Source organism: Anabrus simplex, chromosome 4 (genome assembly GCF_040414725.1).
Source record: "Anabrus simplex isolate iqAnaSimp1 chromosome 4, ASM4041472v1, whole genome shotgun sequence".
Lineage (NCBI taxonomy): Eukaryota > Metazoa > Arthropoda > Insecta > Orthoptera > Tettigoniidae > Anabrus > Anabrus simplex.
Genome location: NC_090268.1, coordinates 429,801,551 through 429,827,589, shown reverse-complemented (window position 1 = coordinate 429,827,589; position 26,039 = coordinate 429,801,551). Strand labels below are relative to the sequence as shown.

Here is a 26,039-nt window from a genome sequence, read left to right as displayed (position 1 = left end):
TGAAGATGGTTTTCCGTGGTTTCCCATTTTCACACCAGGCAAATGCTGGGGCTGTACCTTAATTAAGGCCACGGCCGATTCCTTCCCACTCCTAGCCATTTCCTGTCCCATCGTCGCCATAAGACCTATCTGAGTCGGTGCGACGTAAAGCAACTAGCAAAAAAACAGTGAAAAAGGGGGTGATTTTTTAAAATGAGTATGTCTCAAAAACTTAGTATTTGGAATCTCCTTTAAAAATAAAGAAACATATATTTTTGTTTTGTGTGAAGAAAGAGTTGAATTCTTTTTGTGAGGATACTTCTATCTGAAAAACTGAAGATGTTACAGACATTAAAATTTGTATTTGGTGCCTTCTTTAAAAATAAAGACACATATATTATTTTGCATTCTGAAAATTCATCTGAGGCGGTGAAAAGAATAGAGAAAAACAGGCGAATTTTTAAAATGAGTATATCTACAGGATATTTCAAAACTTCACATGTTACAGACGTGAAAATTGGTATTCGGATCATCTTTAAAAGTAAAGGAACACCTACAGCAATTTTTTGGTTTCGGAAAAGTCACTTAACGGGGGTGGAAAGAATTGAAAAAGGAGTTGAATTATTTTTATGAGGATACTTACATCTCAAAAACTGGAAACGTTACAGATGACAAAAATTGGTATTTGGAATCTCCTTTAAAAACGGAACAAGTATTTTTTGTTTTCGGAAAATCCACTTAGGTGTGGGAGGGTAAGTACTGATAAAGGAGTTGAATTTCTTTATGGGAACACTTATATCTAAAAATCTGAAGATGTTACAGACGAGGAAACAGGTATTTGGAATCTCCTTTAAATATAAAGAAACACGTTTCTTTTTCGACTTGAGAGAGGACTATTTCTCATATGTACAGTTCTATCTTCCATGTTCCCGAGTTAGCTCTGGCAGTAGCCTGGTCATCGTATCCTCGAAACCACAAGCGTGGTTTACAAATAGGTTCTGGGGTAGGTGAAACTCAATTTTTCAGTGAGTTTTTATACTTTAGGTATTTTCCGACCATGTCATAGTGCCGTACCGAGGAACGATTACTTTTATCAAATCACGAAATCCACGCGAGCGAAGTCGCGGATAACAGCTAGTCTACATATACTCATATGCTGAAATAAAGCTAAACAGTATTAGTTCTGGCACTGATGCTATTTACAGTGAAAAGGCTTTCCAATAACCCATGGATACTAATGCAGTTAGCAACTTCCAAACATAACCTCAACCTTTTGTCTTTGGAATATCGTGGGACTTTGAAGTCCCCCAGTATTTTATAACACCAGAATTCCACAATTCTACAAAAATAATAAGTTCATAGACAAGAATTTTTAAATCTAGGTATTCATTTAGTGTTGATTGGGGGGGGGGATAGCTTCCACTTTGATTAATAGAAATGCTACTAAAAATCAAATGTTCTTTGCACTCCAGCATTCACCAAAATGGCTTCACCACTACTGCATACCTGGGATGCTCTTGGTAGATGTGTTTTTCAACAATTTTATCAACTATTAGAACCCAGCGAATGGGATAAAGACATTTCATGTAACTGTTTTAAACATCAATTACGTGATTTCATCAACACTTTTTCGGGACTTTTTTGTATGTCTTTGCAGAACCTTTCATCCCCCTTTTCTGACGATTCTTTCCGCCTTAAAATCCTTTCCCTAATAATAATGATAATAATAATAATTAAAAAATCTTACGAGAATTGTCTGAACATTTGATGTTAAAACAGGAGTCCGTCAAGGAGATGGGTTATCCCCTTTATTGTTTAATCTTGTTTTGATGATGATGATGCTTGTTGTTTAAAGGGGCCTAACATCGAAGGTCATCGGCCCCTAATCTTGTTTTGGAAAAGTGATTAGAAGGGGTCGGGGCAAAATAGTGCCAAGCAACATTTTCTTAACTTTAAGGGAGAGCAATTAGAAAGTTTGTTCAAATAGTGAAATCGTGCCATTCACGGGAATGCTGTAATAATAGCTTTGAGAGGTTCAGTAATATACATTGGATGTAATTTTCAGGCATAATTTCTTTTGGGCTGCTAATTGTAGAGTAAAAGTCAATACTTTTAATACCACGTCACAGAATACTGTGGCTTGGCACTTTATTGCCCCAATGGGAGTGACACTTATCTTAGGAATATTATTTTATGATAATGAAACAATGTCTGATATTTCAACTATTTTAATCAGAAATGAAAACTAACACCAATCTTCAATTAATATAACATTTCCACCAATAATATTTAAATTTGTAGCAGTGGAAATCGGGGTAGAACTGGCAACTGAAAAGAAATTTAAATTAATCAACATAAACCCATCGCGGAAAAAAAAGGTCTGTTTGTATCTTTTAACTATGATGTTCTTTTCAAAATATGGAATTTAGGGACTTATAACTGCACATGCATAACATTAAAACTAAATGATCAGCTGCTCCTTTCCTACACTTCTTCAACTTCATTAGTGCCTTCAGAATCAGGAATCAAGCTGAGATAAAACTGGTGATGGAGAGGTGGGACATAGTCCAGGAGTTTCAACACATATTGCAGTTCATTTTTCTTTATTTTTCGCACAGTAGTGTAAGTAGTGGAAATACAGGGATTCTGCGGCCTCCTCCCGCGGGAAATTTGAATTCTGGTGAGAAATTTGAATTTTGGCAGGAGATTTGAATTTTGGCGCGAGATTTGAATTTGTAAACAAGGCCACGTGCTTTTTGACAGCTGTCATCGAAAACAACGCATCGCTAACCTCACTGCTGCCATCTTGCGGGCCTAAATCTCAGTAGTACCAACTTAACCTAACTAGCGCGAGGTAAACAAAGCCACGTGTTTTTGACAGCCACGTGCTTTTTGACAGACAACAACGCATCGCTAACCTCAGTACTGCCATCTTGACGGGCCTAAAACTCAGTAGTACCAACTTAACCCAACTAGTGCGAGGTAAACAAAGCCACGTGCTTTTTGACAACCAAGTGCTTTTTTGACAGCTGTCATCCGCCATCTTTAATCCAGAGAGCACCGTGCTGCCCTCTTTATCGTAGTAGATGTAAATTCGTCACCTGTCATCGGCAGTGCTGCCATCTTGGCGGACCTAAACCTTAGTGCTACCAACCTAACCTCACTACCGCGAGATAAACAAATCCACGTGCAGCTGTCATCCGCCATCTGTAATCTATAGAGCACCGTGCTGCCCTCTTTAGCTACTTACCTTTGAAATGTGGTGGCGGAGAATTTGAAAAATGCTTTTTGACAGCAGCCATCTTTGAGCACAGTGCTGCCCTCTTTAGCTACTTACCTTTCACATGTGGTGGCGGTAAATTCCACGTGCTTTACAAACCTATATGCTTTTCTGACAGCTGTCATCCGCCATCTTTAATCCAGAGAGAACAGTGCTGCAATCTTTAGTTGAAATGTGGTGGCGGCAAATTCCACGTGCTCTTGTAAACAAATCCACGTGCTTTTTTGACAGCTGTCATCCGCCATCTTTAATCTATAGAGCACAGTGCTGCCATCTTTAGCTACTTACCTTTGAAATGTGGTGGCGGATAATTTGAAAAATGCTTTTTGAGAGCAGCCATCTTTGAGCACCGAGCTGCCCTCTTTAGCTAGATACCTGTGGTGGCAGGCAATTCCACATGACAGCAGCCATCTTTAATTAAAAGAGTACCGTGCTGCCCTCTATGTGGTGGCGGCAAATTCTACATGCTCTTGTTTGGGAACAAACTCACGCGCTACTTTGACAGCCGTCATCCGCCATCTTTAATCAACAGAGCACAGTGCTGCCCTCTTTAGCTAGATACCTTTGAAATGTGGTGGCGGCAAATTCTACGTGCTCTTGTTTGGAAACAAAGCCATGTGCTTTTTTTTGACACCTGTCATCCGCCATCTTTAATCAACAGAGCACAGTGCTGCCCTCTTTAGCTACTTACGTTTGAAATGTGGTACGTCACAGCTGTCATCCGCAGTGCTGCCATCTTAACGGGCCTAAACCTTAGTGCTACCAACTTAACCTTACTAGCGCGAGATTTGAATCGGTAAAAAAATCCACGTGATTTTTTTGACAGCTGTCATCCACCACCTTTAATCCATAGAGCACAGTGGTGCCCTCTTTAGCTACTTACCTTTGAAATGTGGTGGCGGATAATTTGAAAAATGCCTTTTGATAGCAGCCATCTTTGAGCACCGTGCTGCCCTCTAGCTAGATAGCCGTGGTGGCAGGCAATTCCACGTGACAGCAGCCATCTTTAATCAAGAGGGCACCGTGCTACCCTCTTTGTGGTGGTAGCAAATTCCACGTGCTTTACAAAGTCACGCGCTTTTTTCTGACAGCTGTCATCCGCCATCTTGCATCCAAACCTCAGTGCTGCGCTCTTTAGCTAGTTACCTTTGAAATGTGGTGGCGGCAAATTCTATGTGCTCTTGTTTAGTAAACAAAGCCACGTGCTTTTTTTGACAGCTGCCATCCACCATCTTTAATCAATAGAGCACTGTGCTGCTATCATGCGGGCAATTTCGTCAGCTGTCATCCGCCATCTTTAATCTACAGAGCACCGTGCTGCTCTCTGTAGTAGCGGGCAATTTGAAAAGTTCTGTTAGCTGTCATCCACCATCTTTAATCAAGAGAGCACCGTGCTGCCATCTTTAGCTAGATACCTTTGAAATATGGTGGCGGCAAATTGAAAAATTCCACGTGCTCTTGTTTAGTAAACAAACTCACGCGCTTTTTGTCAGCTGTCATCCGCCATCTTTAATCTATAGAGCTCAGTGCTACACTCTTTAGGTACATACCTTTGAAATATGGTGGCGGATAATTTAAAAAGAAAAATTCTACATCAGCCATCTCTCGACGCTAATTGCACAAGATGGTGGCTATACATGACTCCTTAAAGGTGCTTATGCGAGATGGCCGCTATACATAGGTTCTTATGAGATGCCCTTGGGATGCTTGCGCAAGATGGCGGTTATACAAGGCTCCTTATGAGACGCCCTAGAGATGCTTGCGCAAGATGGCGCGCAAGATCGCGGTTGCTCTTATGAGGCGGCTTAAGGGTCCTTGCACAAGATGGCTAGAGATGCCCTAAAGATGCTTGCGCAAGATGGCGGACGCAAGATGGTGGCTATACACGACTCCTTATGAGACGCCTTAAGGGTGCTTGCGCAAGATGGCTGCTGCTCTTATGAAGAAAGCTAGCTTAGAGGCTAACGTGTCGTGCTAGTTCGATTCATTAAATTTGGGGCTTAAATGCATAATGTTAAATATCTCGAAAACGGCGCATCGTAGAGCAAAACGGACAAAATTTTTCTACCCAATACCTCGGTTCGCAGTATGGGGAGCAAGAAAAACATAGTCTAATGATGAGATCAACGGTTCGGTTCTAACTTAGGCCCTTTGGCATTAGCTCTGTTTCAGCTCGTAATGAAGCAAGTCTTCGTAACATGATCAGGTCTAGCTATGGTAGAGAGTATAACGTACCGTGCAGGTTCGATTCATTACATTTGGGGCTTAAATGCAAAATGTTAAATATCTCGAAAACGGACAAAATTTTTCTACCTGATACCTAGGTTTGCAGTATCAGGAACAAGAAAAAAAAACATAGTCTAATGATGAGATCGACGGTTCGATTCCTACTTAGGCCCTTTGGCATTGGCAGCTATCTATTTCTACAAGATGGCGGCTATACATAGCTTCTTATGAGACAGCTTAAGAGCGCTTGCACAAGATGACTGCTGCTCTTATGAGACGCCCTAGGGGTGCTTGCGGGAGGTAGCAGCGACAAGACGATGACTATACACAGCTGCTTATGATACGGCCTAGAGGTGCTTACACAAGATGGTGGCTGCTCTGATGAAGAAAGCTAGCTTTGCATCGTGCAGGTATTTTTACAGCACTAAACCTCATACCTTTGAAATGTGGTGGCGGGTAATTTGAAAAATTCGACGTGCTTTTTCCTAAGCTGTTAAGGCCTCCTCTTATGTCAAGGCATAGCTCTATCGAACAAGTTTAAACCTGCATTGGAATAGCTAGAGTAAGCACGTGCTGCAGTGATGACGTCATTAAGCCTGTTTAGACTTGCAAATCACAGAAGAAACGTAACAAGGCTGGAATCGAAAACTGCACTCTATGCCGTTAACTTTATCATGTGATCGGAACATTGATTGAAGTTTTTAGAACACTAAATAAGTAGAACCGAACACTGTACTCGATACAACATGTGTTTAGAACATGTCAGGGGATACCTTTGTTCTAAGAAGATTATTTTACCGCACATTCCTTGTAGGGCTAATAGGCTAAAGGGCTAATGGGCTAATGGGCAAAAGGTCTAAAGGGCTAAAGGGCTAAAGGAGCAACAACCTCGTCGATCGCTATCAGCAAGAACGCTTGTACTTTGTTAAGTGTAGAAAATCAATCTTTATTTGTAAATGGTTTCATGTTCAGAACAAAGAATGGAACCTAGGGGTTACGTCTCACCTAATAAAATCCCCAAGGTGCGATGAGTTACGTTTTTCGAACTAGTGTTTGGAACACTGAACTTTTCAAGATGATAGCAGAGAGTTTAGCAATGTTCTGTTGTTGGATTATAAATTCCGCGCTACAACATGCATAAGGTGGCAGCCTTGAGGTTTACTGCCGTAAAGATGACAAGAGTGAGGTTAACAATGTTCCGTTGTTGGATTTTAAATTCCGCGCTATAACATGCATAAGGTGGCAGCCTTGAGGTTTACCGCCGTAAAGATGGCAGCAGTGAGGTTAGCGACGCTCTATTGTCCTTCAATGTGAGATTAGGGTTCGTCAAGAAGACAGCTGTCAAAAAAAGCACGTGACTATGTTTACCAAACAAGAGCACGTGGTCGTGACGTCACGGTCAAGTAATCAATCCTTAGCTCGACGTCGTTAAGAGCAGCATTAGTATTAGCTATGCTTAAAAGTCTTGGGAACAGAGCAGCAGTATGAATTGCCATGTTTCAAAGCGTGTACACATCACCTATCGATTTTACATGCATCGACCATCGAACTAAATTTCTTCCGCTAGATAGTGCTGCTATCTTAGCATAACCTATACCCATAAAATTAAAGTACAATGAATAGCCATGTTTCAAAGCGTGTACACATTTCCTATCGATTTTGCATGCATCGACTCTCGTACTAAACTTCTTCCGCTAGATTGTGCTGCTATCTTAGCATAACCTATACGCATGACCTTAAGGTACAAAGAATAGACATGTTTCAGTGTGTGTACACATCACCTATCGATTTTGCATGCAACAAATATCGTACTAAACTTCTTCCGCTAAATTGTGCTGCTATCTTAGCATAACTTATACACATGAACTTAAAGTACGAAGAATAGCCATGTTTTAAAGTGTGTACAAATTACTTATTGATTTTGCATGCATCAAATATCGTACTAAATTTCTTCCGCTAGATTGTGCTGCTATCTTAACATAACCTATACACATGAAATTAAAGTACAATGAATAGTCATGTTTCAAAGCATGTACGCATCAACTATCGAATTTGCATGTATCGAATCTCGTACTAAACTTCTGCAGGTAGATTGTGCTGCTATCTTAGCATAACTAAGACGCATGAACTTAAAGTACAAAGAATAGCTATGTCTCAAAGCGTGTACACGTTACCTATCGATTTTGCAAGCATCGACTCTCGTACTAAACTTCTTCCGCTAGATTGTGCTGCTATCTTAGCATAACCTATACGCATGTCCTTAAGGTACAAAGAATAGCCATGTTTCAAAGCGTGTACACATTACCTATCGACTTTGCATGCAACAAATATCGTACTAAACTTCTTCCGCTAGGTTGTGCTGCTATCTTAGCATAACTTATACACATGAACTTAAAGTACGAAGAATAGCCATGTTTCAAAGTGTGTACACATTACTTATTGATTTTGCATGCATCAAATATCGTACTAAATTTCTTCCGCTAGATTGTGTTGCTATCTTAGCATAACCTATACCCATGAACTTAAAGTACAAAGAATAGTCATGTTTCGAAGCGTGTACACATTACTTATTGATTTTACATTCATCGAATCTCGTACTGAACTTCTTCCGCTAGATTGTGCTGGTATCTTAGCATAACTTATACACATGAACTTAAAAGTACAAAGAATTGCCATGTTTCAAAGCGTGTACACATCACCTATCGATTTTACATGCATCGACCATCGAACTAAACTTCTTCCGCTAGATAGTGCTGCTATCTTAGCATAACCTATACCCATGAAATTAAAGTACAATGAGTAGCCATGTTTCAAAGCGTGTACACATTTCCTATCGATTTTGCATGCATCGACTCTCGTACTAAACTTCTTCCGCTAGATTGTGCTGCTATCTTAGCATAACCTATACGCATTACCTTAAAGTACAAAGAATAGCCATGTTTCAAAGTGTGTACACATTACTTATTGATTTTGCATGCATCAAATATCGTACTAAATTTCTTCCGCTAGATTGTGCTGCTATCTTAGCATAACCTATACCCATGAACTTAAAGTACAATGAATAGTCACGTTTCAAAGCATGTACGCATTAACTATCGATTTTGCATGTATCGACTCTCGTACAAAACTTCTTCAGGTAGATTGTGCTGCTATCTTAGCATAACTAAGACGCATGAACTTAAAGTACAAAGAATAGCTATGTTTCAAAGCGTGTACACATCACCTATCGATTTTGCATTCATCGACTCTCGTACTAAACTTCTTACGCTGGACTGTGCTGCTATCTTAGCCTAACCTATACGCATGAACTTAAAGTACGAAGAATAACCATGTTTTAAAGCGTGTACACGTCACCTATCGATTTTGCATGCATCAAATATCGTACTAAACTTCTTCCGCTAGGTTTTGCTGCTATCTTAGCATTACCTGTACGCATGAACTTAAAGTACAAAGAATAGCCTTGTTTCAAAGCGTGTACACATTACCTAATGATTTTGCATGAAACGACTATCATACTAAACTTTTTCCACTAGATTGTGCTAAAATCGTGTAAGTGTGCTGCTACCTTAGCAAAACCTATCGATTTTACACGCATCGACTATCGTACTAGACTTCTTCCGCTAGAGCATGTAGCAATCGCTTTTGTGTATCCCTAACCCATGTGCACGAACTTAAAGCACAAAGAAGAGCTATGTTCTAAAGCGTGTACACATCACCCACCGATAATGTATGTATCGAATATCGTACTAAACTTCTCCTGCCAGAGCGTACGACTATCGCTTGTGTGTGCACGAAATAAAGCATAAAGTATAGCAATGTATAAAAATCTTGTAAACAAAGCAGCAGCATTAAGTATAGCCATGTTTAAATGCGTGTACACATCATGTATCTATGATGCACGCAGTACTAAATATATTCCATTAGAATGTACAAAGTTCGCATGTGTTTGTGCTGCTATCTTAGCATAGCCTATGTGCATGAACTTAAAGCATAAAGAATAGTTATGTGTAAAAAATCTTGTGAACATAGCAGAATATTTACTACGTAGGTGTAGACATTGAACTTTGCATGCTGAGGCAGCATACTACGTGACCGTGACGTCACGAACACGTGCTCTTGTTTGGTAAACATAGTCACGTGCTTTTTTTGACAGCTGTCTTCTTGACGAACCCTAACCTCACATTGAAGGACAATAGAGCGTCGCTAACCTCACTGATGCCATCTTTACGGCGGTAAACCTCAAGGCTGCCACCTTATGCATGTTATAGCGCGGAATTTAAAATCCAACAACGGAACATTTTTAACCTCACTCTTGTCATCTTTACGGCAGTAAACCTCAAGGCTGCCACCTTATGCATGTTGTAGCGCGGAATTTATAATCCAACAGCAGAACATTGCTAAACTCTCTGCTATCATCTTGAAAAGTTCAGTGTTCCAAACACTAGTTCGAAAAACGTAACTCATCGCACCTCGGGGATTTTATTAGGTGAGACGTAACCCCTAGGTTCCATTCCTAGTTCTGAACATGAAACCATTTACAAATAAAGATTAATTTTCTACACTTAACAAAGTACAAGCGTTCTTGCTGATAGCGATCGATGAGGTTGTTGCTCCTTTAGCCCTTTAGCCCTTTAGCCTATTAGCCCTACAAGGAATGTGCGGTAAAATAATCTTCTTAGAACAAAGGTATCCCCTGACATGTTCTAAACACATGTTGTATCGAGTACAGTGTTCGGTTCTACTTATTTAGTGTTCTAAACACTTCAATCAATGTTCCGATCACATGATAAAGTTAACGGCATAGAGTGCAGTTTTCGATTCCAGCCTTGTTACGTTTCTTCTGTGATTTGCAAGTCTAAACATGCTTAATGACGTCATCACTGCAGCACGTGCTTACTCTAGCTATTCCGATGCAGGTTTAAACTTGTTCGATAGAGCTATGCCTTGACATAAGAGGAGGCCTTAACAGCTTAGGAAAAAGCACGTCGAATTTTTCAAATTACCCGCCACCACATTTCAAAGGTATGAGGTTTAGTGCTGTAAAAATACCTGCACGATGTCCGACTCGTTGGCTGAACGGTCAGCGTACTGGCCTTCGGTTCAGAGGGTCCCGGGTTCGATTCCCGGCCGGGTCGGGGATTTTAACCTTAATTGGTTAATTCCAATGGCACGGAGCTGGGTGTGTGTGCTGTCTTCATCGTCATTTCATCCTCATCACGACGCGCAGGTCACCTACGGGTGTCAAATAGAAAGACCTGGACCTGGCGAGCCGAACCCGTCTGGGATATCCCGGCACTAAAAGCCATACGACATTTCATTTACCTGCACGATGCAAAGCTAGATTTCGTCATCAGAGCAGCCACCATCTTGTGTAAGCACCTCTAGGCCGTATCATAAGCAGCTGTGTATAGTCATCGTCTTGTCGCTGCTACCTCCCGCAAGCACCCCTAGGGCGTCTCATAAGAGCAGCAGTCATCTTGTGCAAGCGCTCTTAAGCTGTCTCATAAGAAGCTATGTATAGCCGCCATCTTGTAGAAATAGATAGCTGCCAATGCCAAAGGGCCTAAGTAGGAATCGAACCGTCGATCTCATCATTAGACTATGTTTTTTTTCTTGTTCCTGATACTGCAAACCTAGGTATCAGGTAGAAAAATTTTGTCCGTTTTCGAGATATTTAACATTTTGCATTTAAGCCCCAAATGTAATGAATCGAACCTGCACGGTACGTTATACTCTCTACCATAGCTAGACCTGATCATGTTACGAAGACTTGCTTCATTACGAGCTGAAACAGAGCTAATGCCAAAGGGCCTAAGTTAGAACCGAACCGTTGATCTCATCATTAGACTAAGTTTTTCTTGCTCCCCATACTGCGAACCGAGGTATTGGGTAGAAAAAGTTTGTCCGTTTTGCTCTACGATGCGCCGTTTCCGAGATATTTAACATTATGCATTTAAGCCCCAAATTTAATGAATCGAACTAGCACGACACGTTAGCCTCTAAGCTAGCTTTCTTCATAAGAGCAGCAGCCATCTTGCGCAAGCACCCTTAAGGCGTCTCATAAGGAATCGTGTATAGCCACCATCTTGCGTCCGCCATCTTGCGCAAGCATCTTTAGGGCATCTCTAGCCATCTTGTGCAAGGACCCTTAAGCCGCCTCATAAGAGCAACCGCGATCTTGCGCGCCATCTTGCGCAAGCATCTCTAGGGCGTCTCATAAGGAGCCTTGTATAACCGCCATCTTGCGCAAGCATCCCAAGGGCATCTCATAAGAACCTATGTATAGCGGCCATCTCGCATAAGCACCTTTAAGGAGTCATGTATAGCCACCATCTTGTGCAATTAGCGTCGAGAGATGGCTGATGTAGAATTTTTCTTTTTAAATTATCCGCCACCATATTTCAAAGGTATGTACCTAAAGAGTGTAGCACTGAGCTCTATAGATTAAAGATGGTGGATGACAGCTGTCAAAAAAGCACGTGGCTTTGTTTACTAAAGAAGAGCACATAGAATTTGCCGCCACCACATTTCAAAGGTATCTAGCTAAAGATGGCATCACGGTGCTCTCTTGATTAAAGATGGTGGATGACAGCTATGAGAACTTTTCAAATTGCCCGCTAATACATAGAGGGCAGCACGGTCCTCTGTAGATTAAAGATGGCGGATGACAGCTGACGAAATTGCCCGCATGATAGCAGCACAGTGCTCTATTGATTGAAGATGTGGATGACAGCTGTCAAAAAAAGCACGTGGCTTTGTTTACTAAACAAGAGCACATAGAATTTGCCGCCACCACATTTCAAAGGTAACTAGCTAAAGAGCGCAACACTGAGGTTTGTGATGCAAGATGGCGGATGACAGCTGTCAGAAAAAAGCACGTGAGTTTGTAAAGCACGTGGAATTTGCTACCACCACAAAGAGGGTAGCACGGTGCCCTCTTGATTAAAGATGGCTGCTGTCACGTGGAATTGCCTGCCACCACAGGTATCTAGCTAAAGAGGGCAGCACGGTGCTCAAAGATGGCTGCTATCAAAAGGCATTTTTCAAATTATCCGCCACCACATTTCAAAGGTAAGTAGCTAAAGAGGGCACCACTGTGCTCTATGGATTAAAGGTGGATGACAGCTGTCAAAAAAGCACGTGGATTTGTTTACCGATTCAAATCTCGCGCTAGTAAGGTTAAGTTGGTAGCACTAAGGTTTAGGCCCGTTAAGATGGCAGCACTGCGGATGACAGCTGTGACGTACCACATTTCAAACGTAAGTAGCTAAAGAGGGCAGCACTGTGCTCTGTTGATTAAAGATGGCGGATGACAGGTGTCAAAAAAAAGCACATGGCTTTGTTTCCAAACAAGAGCACGTAGAATTTGCCGCCACCACATTTCAAAGGTATCTAGCTAAAGAGGGCAGCACTGTGCTCTGTTGATTAAAGATGGCGGATGACGGCTGTCAAAAAAGCGCGTGAGTTTGTTTCCAAACAAGAGCATGTAGAATTTGCCGCCACCACATAGCGGGCAGCACGGTGCTCTTTTGATTAAAGATGGCTGCTGTCATGTGGAATTGCCTGCCACCACAGGTATCTAGCTAAAGAGGGCAGCACGGTGCTCAAAGATGGCTGCTCTCAAAAAGCATTTTTCAAATTATCCGCCACCACATTTCAAAGGTAAGTAGCTAAAGAGGGCAGCACTGTGCTCTATAGATTAAAGATGGCGGAAGACAGCTGTCAAAAAAGGACGTGGATTTGTTTACAAGAGCACGTGGAATTTGCCGCCACCACATTTCAACTAAAGATTGCAGCACTGTTCTCTCTGGATTAAAGATGGCGGATGACAGCTGTCAGAAAAGCATATAGGTTTGTAAAGCACGTGGAATTTACCGCCACCACATTTCAAAGGTAAGTAGCTAAAGAGGGCAGCACTGTGCTCAAAGATGGCTGCTGTCAAAAAGCATTTTTCAAATTATCCGCCATCACATTTCAAAGGTAAGTAGCTAAAGAGGGCAGCACTGTGCTCTATAGATTAAAGATGGCGGATGACAGCTGTCAAAAAAGCACGTGGATTTGTTTACAAGAGCACGTGGAATTTGCCGCCACCACATTTCAACTAAAGATTGCAGCACTGTTCTCTCTGGATTAAAGATGGCGGATGACAGCTGTCAGAAAATCATATAGGTTTGTAAAGCACGTGGAATTTTCCGCCACCACATTTCAAAGGTAAGTAGCTAAAGAGGGTAGCACTGTGCTCAAAGATGGCTGCTGTCAAAAAGCATTTTTCAAATTATCCGCCACCTCATTTCAAAGGTAAGTAGCTAAAGAGGGCAGCACGGTGCTCTATAGATTAAAGATGGCGGATGACAGCTGCACGTGGATTTGTTTATCTCGCAGTAGTGAGGTTAAGTTGGTAGCACTAAGGTTTAGGTCCGCCAAGATGGCAGCACTGCCGATGACAGGTGACGAATTTACATCTACTACGATAAAGAGGGCAGCACGGTGCTCTCTGGATTAAAGATGGCGGATGACAGCTGTCAAAAAAGCACGTGGTTGTCAAAAAGCACGTGGCTTTTTTACCTCGCACTAGTTAGGTTAAGTTGGTACTACTGAGGTTTAGGCCCGTCAAGATTGCAGTACTGAGGTTAGCGATGCGTTGTTGTCTGTCAAAAAGCACGTGGTTTTTAAAAAACACGTGGTTTTGTTTACCTCGCGCTAGTTAGGTTAAGTTGGTACTACTGAGGTTTAGGCCTGTCAAGATGGCAGCAGTGAGGTTAGCGATGCGTTGTTGTCGATGACAGCTGTCAAAAAGCACGTGGCTTTGTTTACAAATTCAAATCTCGCGCCAAAATTCAAATCTCCCGCCAAAATTCAAATTTCCCGCCAGAATTCAAATTTCCCGCGGGAGGAGGCCGCAGAATCCCTGTATTTCAACTACTAGTGTACTTTAGTTACAAGCTCAACATTGTGGTGTTGCCTCTTTTTCGTACGCTACAGTCTTCAAAATCCATATTCACTCCTGTTTTTAGTTTGATAAACCATGGATTACTTGCTTCAAATTTGATCAAATTACGTCTGTGAATTTAAATTCTACGCCACTTACACATGTTTTTTTTACTGGTGTTCAGGAGTCCAACTTTTAGTGCTGCCAGGTCATAAAAGTCGTCTTGTTTCCTGTCTGTTACACTGAACTTCTTCTTTCTCCCACATTCTTGAATGGTACATTTCTAGTCGGCAGCGTCGTACACAGGCGGTTGATTTCGTCGGTACTTCTCAATTTTAACAAAATCTCTATCTGATGGCAAGAATGTGTGGCCAGATGTTAAAAACCAGTGTTTGATCTCATTAAATCGTTTAGTGTGAATTAAATAAGGCCATAGTGCCATTATATTCCAGTTTTTATTCTGGCCCCCGCAGTTATCAGAAAAAGTCACAAGCATTTTAGCATCGACGGCGTTTGTTTTCAGATACTTCAAAACTGCACTACCTATTTCGTCACTACATCTCCTGCAATACTCTTAGCCCACAAAAACATGCACACTAAGTCATGCACACAGTCATGAATACCTACATTGTATGTCCACAATTTCCGTAGCTTGGCTCTCCTTCAGGTGTCCTGTGTCTCCGTTTTACAGGAATAGCTCCAATACAGCCAAATAAATAAGCATTTTACTTATCGAAATCAGCGAGATCTCAAAACCCATTAAATACTGACAATACCTGTTGTCCTTCAAGTTCAAAACATCTCAGGGGACAGCGACATAGCTCTCCCACTTTTGCTCCTGGCAAAACTTTTCCGGTCGTACGCGCTACATATTCTCTTCCTTCGTTTCGCCTCTTCTTATGCATCTGTATATTAATACGTCTATTTCTCTTCCTAGAATTCGGGCCGTTCTTAGGCGAATGTTACGGTATCCTTGAATGATCCAGGATATCCTAAACAGTGCAAAACACCAAGTCTTAGTACGAGAAATACCCATGTTGTATCCTCTGTTATGTAACTAATAACGATACTTTAACAAGAGTGCTGCAAAATTATGCACTAGTTTTTCTGTTAAGTCGTATAAACCTCTGGTCGCAAGTGACAATGTAACCTTTCTTGAGAAAAATGATGACTGACAGCAACAGATTTAAAATTGGAGCAATATAGTGCCAAGCCACATAATGAATATTTGCGAATGTTGGTCAACAAAGGCCTTAAACTAACTTGAGCAAACTTTGAACTGAAAAGCCACTTGCTATAGATCCAAGAGTGTGTTATAACGGTTCCTAAAACATAACCTAATGACTTAATAAGTTACATAACCCCAGCAACAATGGCGGAAACTTTAGTTATGGTCAAAATAATGCCAAGCAACACTTACCTCACTTCCACTTTGAGAGGAAATTTCACATGCTATGTGAGGAAGATAGGCAGCGTCTACATCAGGATCACTGAGATATTCATCAGAATCACTCGAAAACACAAGCTTCCTCCTACAATCCATGGTAATCTGGGTCTCCTGGTTGCTAGACACTGTTTTGCTCCGAGTGTTTCTATGAACTGTTGGGGGCAACAAGATGAAAGTCACATGCAGTGCCACTTGAATGTGTATCTATGCAAGTTTCCAGTGTTTACTGATAGCTTATCATAATCCTCAACAAATGGCACCGACATCTCAGTTTTGTCAAAAATGTTGCTTGGCACTCTTTTGCCCCGACCCCTTCATTAGAACTTAGGAAGAAGAAGTTAAAGGAATAACCCTTGGCAGATTACATAAAAAACTAATTTACGGTTTTGGCCTTCACTGATGACTTAGCAGTATTGTCCAATAACATACAGGAAGCGACTGCATCTACTGAAAAAACTCCATGAAATACAATCCAGAACAGGACTCCAGATCTCATATCAGAAATCTCACTACATTGAAGGATCTCTTCGGTTCTGAGATGGACAACCAATGAAAATCCAATATGACAACATATCCCAGGTATCTAAAATCAAATACCAGCGAGAAGTCATCCAACCTCTACCAGAAGAAAAACGAACTACGGGCAGGAAGAGAAAATTTAATATCTTAATAAAATTCGAAGTCAGTAGTGGTACTTTATCTCTTTGTAAGGTGTTGGCCAGCACGTTTCTTTACCCCTCTCTTATGCTGAAACTCGCCATATCCAATTCAAACTGCTTCACTAGGAATCAGCGTCTTGGGTTCTTCCCTCGCTTCCTTGGGGAGCTCCTTTGTCTAAAGCTTGATAAGCGTCTCGGTATTACACTAGGATAACACCTGGCCAATCACAACACATTCTCGCAGAGTGTGTGTGTGTGTGTGTGTGTGTGTGTGTGTGTGTGTGTGTGTGTGTGTGTGTGTGTGTGTGGCCGTGGCCGCTTTTATTCCCATAATCCTGTCGCTTTGGTGATGGTGATGACTAGTTTGTTTACGTTGATCAGCTGATGAGGACATCTATGATCGAATCCAGTCTACTTATGCCAACTTGATCAAAGTAATATTTAAAACTCAAAAACGAAGTAATACAATTTATTTGCATTTAAGGGGAGAAGATGGCTGAAGAAAAGTGAAGTTTTTAAATTGACATACCTGTTATAGTGTGCCTGCTGTCATTTCTTGATGGATACAGTACGTTTGCTTCCATCTCTTGGCACAGGCGAGAGTAAAGTGTAGCTTCCACCGAAGTCCCAGTCAACATCCATGGCTGTGACAATATGGAAGCTGCTGAGTAATGACATTCAGAGCACAACTAGTGCATCTGAGTGTTATGAACGGTGCTGCTAATAGGGTCAGTTGTGCTGTAATAGTACTTTCTGACCCAGTGAGGAAAGCAATGGAAAAAACTACCTCACTCCTCTTCTTGCCTAGTACGCCTCATTTTGGTGCTGCCATTGGTTTTTGTGGTTTCCTTATAACCGCATAACCTTTGGTGGAGCTATTTGAGGATCCAACCAGCCTCTGGGCTGATGACCTAACAGACAGACAGATCAATGTATATTAGACATTCTTTTGTGATATACACCAGGATCAGGGCCCTGACCCGCCAATGATTTATGTTAACTATTGCTGATGATGCTCACAAAGTTGAGTGAAACATGTCCAATTTGTGATTAAATGGTTTCATCCTAAATATAAGGATTTTGTGTATTGGAAAGGTGGTTCTTTAATTATAATAATTTGATACCGTATCATGTGCTAACCTTTTCATTTCTACGCAACTACTGTATCGTACATCTGCTCTAATCTGTTTCAGCTTGGTCTGTCTCTGTCCGTATTTACCGCCCACACTACCCTTGAAAACTAAGTGAGCAAGGCCTGCGTGTCTTAAGATGTGTCCTATCGTTGATTTCATTAAAATTCCTCATTAAATTACTTCCTACTAAAGTGGTTATTTTCTTCTTCCAGGCAAGCTCAAGGACATCCACACCAGAGAGATCATACCCGTGGATCTGAACTCGTTCCTGTGCATGAATGCCCAAATAATGGCCAAGCTGTGTGGAGACCTCGGCTACTTCTCTAAGGCTGGCTATTACGCCGAGGAGGCTGAATATAAGAAAAAGGCAATGACCGATGTGTTTTGGGATGAAGAAGAGGGCTCGTGGTTCGACTATGACATAAGGAACTTCGTTGCAAGGAAGTACTTCTATCCATCAAACCTCACCCCACTGTGGACAGGATGTTACGATTACGTACGTGGCACAAACACATTATAATTTCATCCTCTCACATGGTAGAGGGCGCATGTTTCTTCCCCTTTGCAGATTTGGACTTGTAGAAATTCAAGAATATTATGCGCAAGGCCAGAAATTTGTGTATATATATATATTACTGCATATGTTCTCCACTTACGGGTTAGCTAGAATGAAATTGTTATAACGTAAGTTATTCAATATTTGGCATAAACACTACAAAAGTTAAACTATCAAAAAGTGTTCCTAATTTCGTCCCCCGCCGAATTTATGAAAATTACAATTAATTTTAGTATATTTTCCCTTTCTAACCTTACCAATGAATTACTTAAAGGCCATTTATGAAAAATGTGTTCTCGGCATTATTTTGAACATAGTCTTTCTGAGGCGTTGCTCGTGGGATGTTAAACACTTTACTTGCACGTTTGTAACCTCTTATCTTGTCCCCCATTGCCTTAATAGCCTTTTTAATAGCATCCCTATACAACTTCATGCGTTTTCTCATCTGAAAATAATAATAAACTTAATAAATAACAAAGAAAATGAAGGGGGCGAAATTAGGAACATTCCCTTATTTATTACAATGGCCGCTATAGTAATTCACGCCAACCTCCTCACTGTAGCGATTACACGCCAGGAACTACACCACACGCGAAGTGCAGTCCAGTATTTCATACACACATCAGTGCTCACCCTAGGAATTTAATTTGAACGCTGCACTGACTCAGCTCAGCGTAAAAACTGAATCCTCCTTGCACAGGGAAACTAAACGTGGTGCACAAAACCAACTCTCACAACAAGAGAACGGGATGAGCCTACGCGTGTGCGCGGTGCTAAATATTAGGTACCAACCGTGCAAACCGGAAATCCCGCAAACCAAACCAAACGGGGTTAAAAGTCAGATTGTGAGTTTCACAAATAGGAAAAGTCCTCTCAATTTTAATTACTGCGTTGATGGGGTGAACGTTTCTTTTGGTGATCATTGTAAGTATCTGGGTGCTAATATAAGGAAAGATCTTCATTGGGGTAATCACATAAATGAGATTGTAAATAAAGGGCACAGATCCCTGCACATGGATATGAGGATGTTTAGGGGTTGTAGTAAGGATGCAAAGGAGAGGGCATATAAGTCTCTGATAAGACCCCAAGAAGAGTATGGTTCCAGTGTATGGGACCCTCACCAGGACTACTTGATTCAAGAACTGAAAAATCCAAAGAAAAGCAGCTCGATTTGTTCTGGGTTATTTTTGACAAAAGAGTAGCGTTATAAAAATGTTGCAAAGTTTGGGCTGGGAAGAACTGGGAGAAAGAAGACGAGTTGCTCGACTGAGTGCTATGTTCCAAGCTGGCAGCGGAAAGATGGCGTGAAATGACATTAGTAGTAGACGAATAAGTTTGAGTGGCGTCTTTAAAAGTAGGAAATATCAAAATATGAAGGTAAAATTGGAATTCAAGAGGACAAATTGGGGCAAATATTCATTTATAGGAAGGGGAGTTAGGGATTGGAATAACTTACCAAGGTAGATATTCAATAAATTTCCAATCTTATTGAAATCATTTGAGAAAAGGCTAGGATAACAACAGCCATCTGGGCGACTGCCCTAAATTTAGATAAGTATTGATTTATTGAACCCCATGGCGCAACAGTCCCGAAGGGCCATGGCCTACCAAGCGACCGCTGCTCAACCCGAAGACTTGCAGATTACGAGGTTTCGTGTGGTCAGTACGAGGGATCCTCTCGGTTGTTAGTCTTGGCTTTCTCCTCAATTGTAATCACATTGGGTGAGTAGACCTCGAACTAGCCCTCAGATCCAGGTGAAAATCCATGGCCTGGCCGGGAATCGAACCCGGGGTCTCCGGGTAAGAGGCTGACACGCTACTCCTACACCGCGGGGCCGGTTGGAAATCCATAGGGGGAAGAAATTAGGTGCGTGGACGGAATTTAGCTCCCTCTACCTTGCCATACTTTGTCCTTTTCTCAGATTATGTGTATAAATATCGACAATGGATTCAGTTCAATTTCTTCCCGTCTTTCTGTTTGTGTCGACATCAAGATGGCTTAACATTTAATTGGTATGGTTGAAATTATAATTTTGTGTCGCTATTCCTAGCCTGGTGTAAGATGCAGACCTTCCGAGAAGTGTGGGCGGCATTTGTAGTGTATAGGAAACTGAGTGTTATAGCGGTATTGTGTGTGGTGTGTGGGTTTCAGGGATGGTGTAAAATTTACAAACACTCAACACAAAGCCAAGGAAATTAACCATTTTTAAAATCTCCAAGTCAGACGGGAATCGAACACAGGGCCCTTTGAACCGAGGGCACTACACAGATGCCCGGATGCATCAATGTCTGTTACGAATTAACCGTGGTAAAATGGAGAGCCTCCCACGGTTAAGTTGAATTTCTGTTGCATGAAGTTCGGTTTTAAAATTTGTGACTTTTAATGACGGTTAATTGTTAACCGGTCGTGATCGTTGTACACTGACTTAGCAAATGGCATGGGATAGTCACCTAATAGCGTGTGGGGCCTCCTCTGGCCTTGAGAACTGCAGTGAGACGCCGTGGAAGTGAGTCGACAAGTCTCTGATAGTCCTCTGGACGCAGCTGACATCAAATCGTTTGCAAAGCGGCCGCCAATGCTGGTCTGTTCGTGAGTGCAGGATCCATGGCACGGCGCCTGCGTTCCAGGACATCCCAGATATGCTCGATAGGGTTCATATCGGGGCTCCTGGGTGGCCATGGCAGTCGTTGGACCCCCGCTGCATGTTCCTGGAACCATTCCCGGGCGACGTGGGAGCGATGTGGTGGCGCGTTATCATCTTGAAACACCGCAGAACCGTCTGGGCGCTGAAAGGCCAAAAATAAGTGGAGATGGTCTCCGAGCAGCTCATCATACCGCGTACCATTCAAAGTCTCTTCCAGAACAATTAGGGGCCCATTCCATCTAGGAAAATGTACCCCAGACCATAACAGGGACACCAGTGCCCTGGACCACACCTTCGAGGCAGGCGGGATTCATCGCTTCATGTGGTCTGCGCCATACACGGTGCCTCCCTTTCGGCATGATGCAGTTGAAATCGTGATTCGGCCGACCATATCACGTTACGCCATTGTTGCAGTGTCCATCCCTAGTGGCTGGCGACAAATGCGCGTCGTTGTGCCCGATGACGTTGGGTTAACATTGGCCGGCTCCCATACCCCATAGAACCCTGAGCCACACCCTCCCCATCTATCACTACATAAATCAGCGATCCAAGCAATACCTTAGTGAAATATTCATGGGGAACAATATTTGAGGCCCGGATCGTGTCGACTGGGCAAGGCACATACATAACCCTGAGCTGAAAACCCCCCCTTGTAATCAGGCAACAAGGGGAAGACTACATCTATTTGAAATAAAAGAAGAAATGGTTTAAACCAGGGGATTTATTAAATAAATATGAGAAAACAAATTAAACCAAGAAAAGAAAATCACACAAAATAAATAGGGAAATTAATCGTAATACTGATGGACATACCTTGTTCTTCTTCACATAGTTGAAACATGGCGTGAAAACTCACTAATACTCTTCAAAAATATTGATACGTAATTTAAAATGCTCACTGCTCCTCGACACATCGCTATTACAATACCAGCAGCTTCCTTTCATCATAAACTATTCAACCAGGTCGCCCGTTTTACCAAGATTCAAATATCCAAGGCACTGCACCATATATCGCATCAGGCAACTGACAATGCGAAAACGTTCGCACAACAATAAGCAGTGCCGGAGAACAAAAAGGCAGATAAGAATAACGACAGATGAGACTGAGCACAGCCTCCATGGACCAATCAAAGCCAAGACAAGACCCAAAGAATACAATAGGTACGCCCATGCGCAAATATGAAACCAACATGGCGGGTACTCAAACTGAGCATCAGCCATGAATAATAAATAAATATAGCTCTGCGCTGAAAACCAAACAAGGCGCAGAATTTGAAGGACAAATACAACAGGTCAATCGGCATATCAACCTTTCCTCTCCCACACATTCGAACTCACATGCATACCACATTCACGCACACACAATGAGGGTATCGGGAAAATAAAACACGAACGGCCGTTCAGATTTCGTAGTCAAATACAAACCATAAATTATGACTCCACGGTCATTATCAGCGGGTCTCACGTACTCAAAAGTTTGCGTGAGGCGTGCAATTACACATAAGGTCAGAATTGTACATTACTTTATTCACATCACTGGCATGTTGCGCCTTGTACAACCTGGATTGGTATCTCCTGCGGTCGAGACAAGGGGCACATCACGAGGATCACGCAGTATTAAAGCACGCAGTGCACCAAATCATAACCACAGAGACCCTTTTTCAATTATAACAACAAGACCACAAATACATCCATTCAAAGCACATCGTATGACGGAGCGGAAAGATGTATGCCATCGACCGTAACATACGGGAATAAATTGTCACCAAATTTAAATATAAACCAAATATCACGTACCTGTGACTATCAATGGTAAAATCGAATAGCAGTTACCGTGAAATGTCCAGGCTTGAACACATTGAATGAATATTTGAGGCATAAAAATGCCACACCAAACGTAGCGGCAGCCATTGTTAGTATCTGCCCCACATAGAACAGCAGAAGAACTCCACAGAGTAAAAATTATCGCTCAGCAAAACGAACGACCTCACAGATAAAAACATAGCGTGTGCTGCTCCCTACTGGACGTCATTAGACTGACACACAAAACTGAAGGAAGCTATTTACATAATTAAATGTCAAATCGTGGAACATGCGATAAGCATGGTTCAACCCATGTTCCTACGGATTGTCCACTGGGAGACGTGTCTAGCACGGCCTGTGTTGAATTGAGCCGTGATTTGTTGCACGGTTGCCCCTTTGTCGCTATTGATAATCCGTCTCAGATGTCGCCGGTCACGGTCATCGAGGGTGGCTGGACGGCCGGTCGTTCGTCTGTTGTGGACGGTGACACCCGCATTCAATCATTCACGATACACCCTGGACACGGTTGGTCGTGTGAAGCCGAATTCCCGCACCACTTCCGAAATCGCACTTCCCATCCGTCAGGCACCGACAACCATACCCCGTTCGAACGGTGTCAACTCACAACGACGTTCCATGTTACACCTGTCACGTGCACACCCACTGCTCACAAGGTCTCCTATACAACTGCCGCTGGCACAGGGGGCGTGGCGTGCGCAGACAACACACCTGCGCATCAGTGCTCCGCTGTTCAATGACATTTGCTCAGTCAGTGTATATTATGTACATCAAAATGTCGTGATCCAATTTAAAAGTTTACTGGTCGTGAGTGACCGATGTAACCTCACATTGCGTGCATCCAAACTGTCGTGATGTTATCGTAAAAATGGATTTGGCACCACATAGCGTATATCTTGAGGGTGATGAACAGAGAAAAGAGACTGTGACATCCTTATTACAATTAATAGGTGACCAACTCGAGTTTCCAACTCACAGAAATAATCCTGTTTCGCCAAGAAGTAATCTAAGTCAGTGAACATTTCAATTCCTATTATATCTCTGCCAAGTCCACTGAAATGTCCGCATCAACCGACCCTATGAGCAAGATTTTCACGCCATTTATTGCAGAAACTGGCTGCATAAGGAATGGAATTACTAGCAGCGTTCATACCTCAACATATTTTAATTTTGTCAGAACCAAGGATGACGCTGAGACAGGTCAATGAAAGTAACAAACTTGTTCTGGCTCATGCCAGAAGACATAATGTACTATAAACGCAAGGTCTTGCCAGCAAAGGCATTTACATATTGAAACAATTTTAATTACACCTGCAATTGTACATGGTATGTTGATTTTAGACTAATGGGCCTATCACGTTGCAAAATTAATCCGATATAAAGGGACATAATCGGCATATATCCCTTATGATTATGTTTTATGAGTAGGCCTACAACTTCCAGAGTAATAACAACAATATTTTTTCTATTAACATAATGAGGTCATTTATTTTAACGAGTTAATTTCCTTTCGAAGGCAGCCGTCTCTCCTTCGGGGCCTCCCTGACACACGAGAAAGATTCCAGGGGATTAGGAACGTCGAAAAATGTGCGGACGGCTCTCCATTTTAATAGCTTCCTTCCATCTGCTCTCTACTTCGAATTGATATTCCCCAAAATTAAGCTGCAGGAAAAGATTATAACCAAGACATGGTCAGCGAAAATAGTTTTCTAAATAAACTTTTAATAAAAGCAAATATAATATATTTGGTGATTATTACTTGTTTCTTCCTTTTTGTAGCAGATGTTATACAAACCTCATGCAGCTGTGAATGTTCTGTTGGCTGCCACTTATCTCGTCTGTAATTCTGGACCATTTTGCCCCCCTGTTCTTCTCTCTCGGGAATTTAAATAATCTAGTCCCTATAGATGAGTGACTTTTACCAAATGGCTGCTGACGTAAGGAATTCCGGGAGCGTGACCAGACCAGTGGGGAATTCCCCATACATGCGATTAATGTGTTACATCCCTTGTATTTTCAAGGAAAAATAAATATTCATTATTCATATCTTAATGGAAGGTATCTATATACAATCTAAACGCACAAGTTGCTTTACGTCGCACCGACACAGGTAGGTCTTATGGCGACGAAAACGCACAGTTGAAACGAGCGTGGCTGGCTAGTGACTGCTATTAGTTGCCAAACTACTCCAGAGATGGCAGAACGAGTATTGGACCCTTATTTGTCGTTGATCTCTTTCGTGGGGTTGGAATGCGGGACGAACAGTCACATCCCTCAAGAGGGTGGTGCAAGATGGAATCCTGTAAGTTACCACGTGTGACCGGTATTTATTTGCTATCTCATGAGTTCTTGCTTGTGAGTGGCTCTTTTACTGTGCTATAAATGATGATATTATGACAAATGTGTGTTGAAGTATCATAAATGATTCGGTTTCGTGTGCTTGTAGTGTAAATATCAATCAAAGTGAATGCTGGAATGATGCGATTTTGAAATGACATCACACCGATCAGGGAGTAGTTCAGCAGGCTTGCATGTAGGAGCGCCAGGGTCACCCGTTTCTACCGCGCAATCCGAATTGAGTGTTAACCATTGTGTAATGGAAGTATTATTGAGAGAACCATTCAGTATGCTTTCTTTTACGGAGAATAGCCGAAGTATAATGAAGGACAACTACGTCCAACTCTGAATGTAACTACACAGCTTAAGTCTTGTGTTCGTCATTTCAACAGAAATATTTATGAAACAGACCGTTGTATTAGTGGATGTGAGATCTTAAATAAACTTCTGTTGGCCTTGTTTGTTGTTTTCTTGAAAAATGTGTTTGGAATGACGATCTGTTTCTGTTGATGTTTGCAAATTTTTTCGGTTACATCCTCTAAACTTGAAGTCAGGAGTCGCCACTAGACCAGACTTTTGTATATGGGGCTTGACCAGAATTATGCACCCACACCCCATCTGCCGCCAACACCAGGAAATTCGTGTGACGTGCTTTCAAATGTATTATATATTATATGTTTTACTTTGGCTCATTTTCGTGAAATAAAGATCGTTAACATGTCTCCTGAATCAACCCTCGTACATTGTACAGATTTTAAAAACTACGTCACAGTACCTCAAATTAACACAAATGATGTAAAATGTCCACAGTTCTAGCACTTCAGGCAATAAACTAAGTGTTGAAAACATCCTAGGGATATGCGCTACGAATTTTAGGTAAATAAAGTATAATAAAGTATGAGAATATATTCTCTATTTGCAAATGTGACCGTTTTTCGCACGGGAATTGGTAATCGATTTCACGATTCTTTCATGAATTTACGCGAAGTTACATGCCTGTATTCAAACGTTTAGTACGGTTACATAT

The 26,039-nt window shown here is 41.8% G+C and overlaps 1 protein-coding gene across 1 annotated transcript in view; it reads left to right on the top strand.

The window, feature by feature from the left end:
* LOC136872317 (trehalase-like) overlaps nucleotides 1-26,039 on the top strand; it is a 139,661-nt gene that overhangs the window by 66,872 nt on the left and 46,750 nt on the right. The window contains exon 4 of the mRNA XM_068227435.1: nucleotides 17,866-18,149. Coding sequence (XP_068083536.1) covers nucleotides 17,866-18,149 — 284 coding nt within the window. The remainder of the gene's footprint in view (nucleotides 1-17,865; nucleotides 18,150-26,039) is intronic.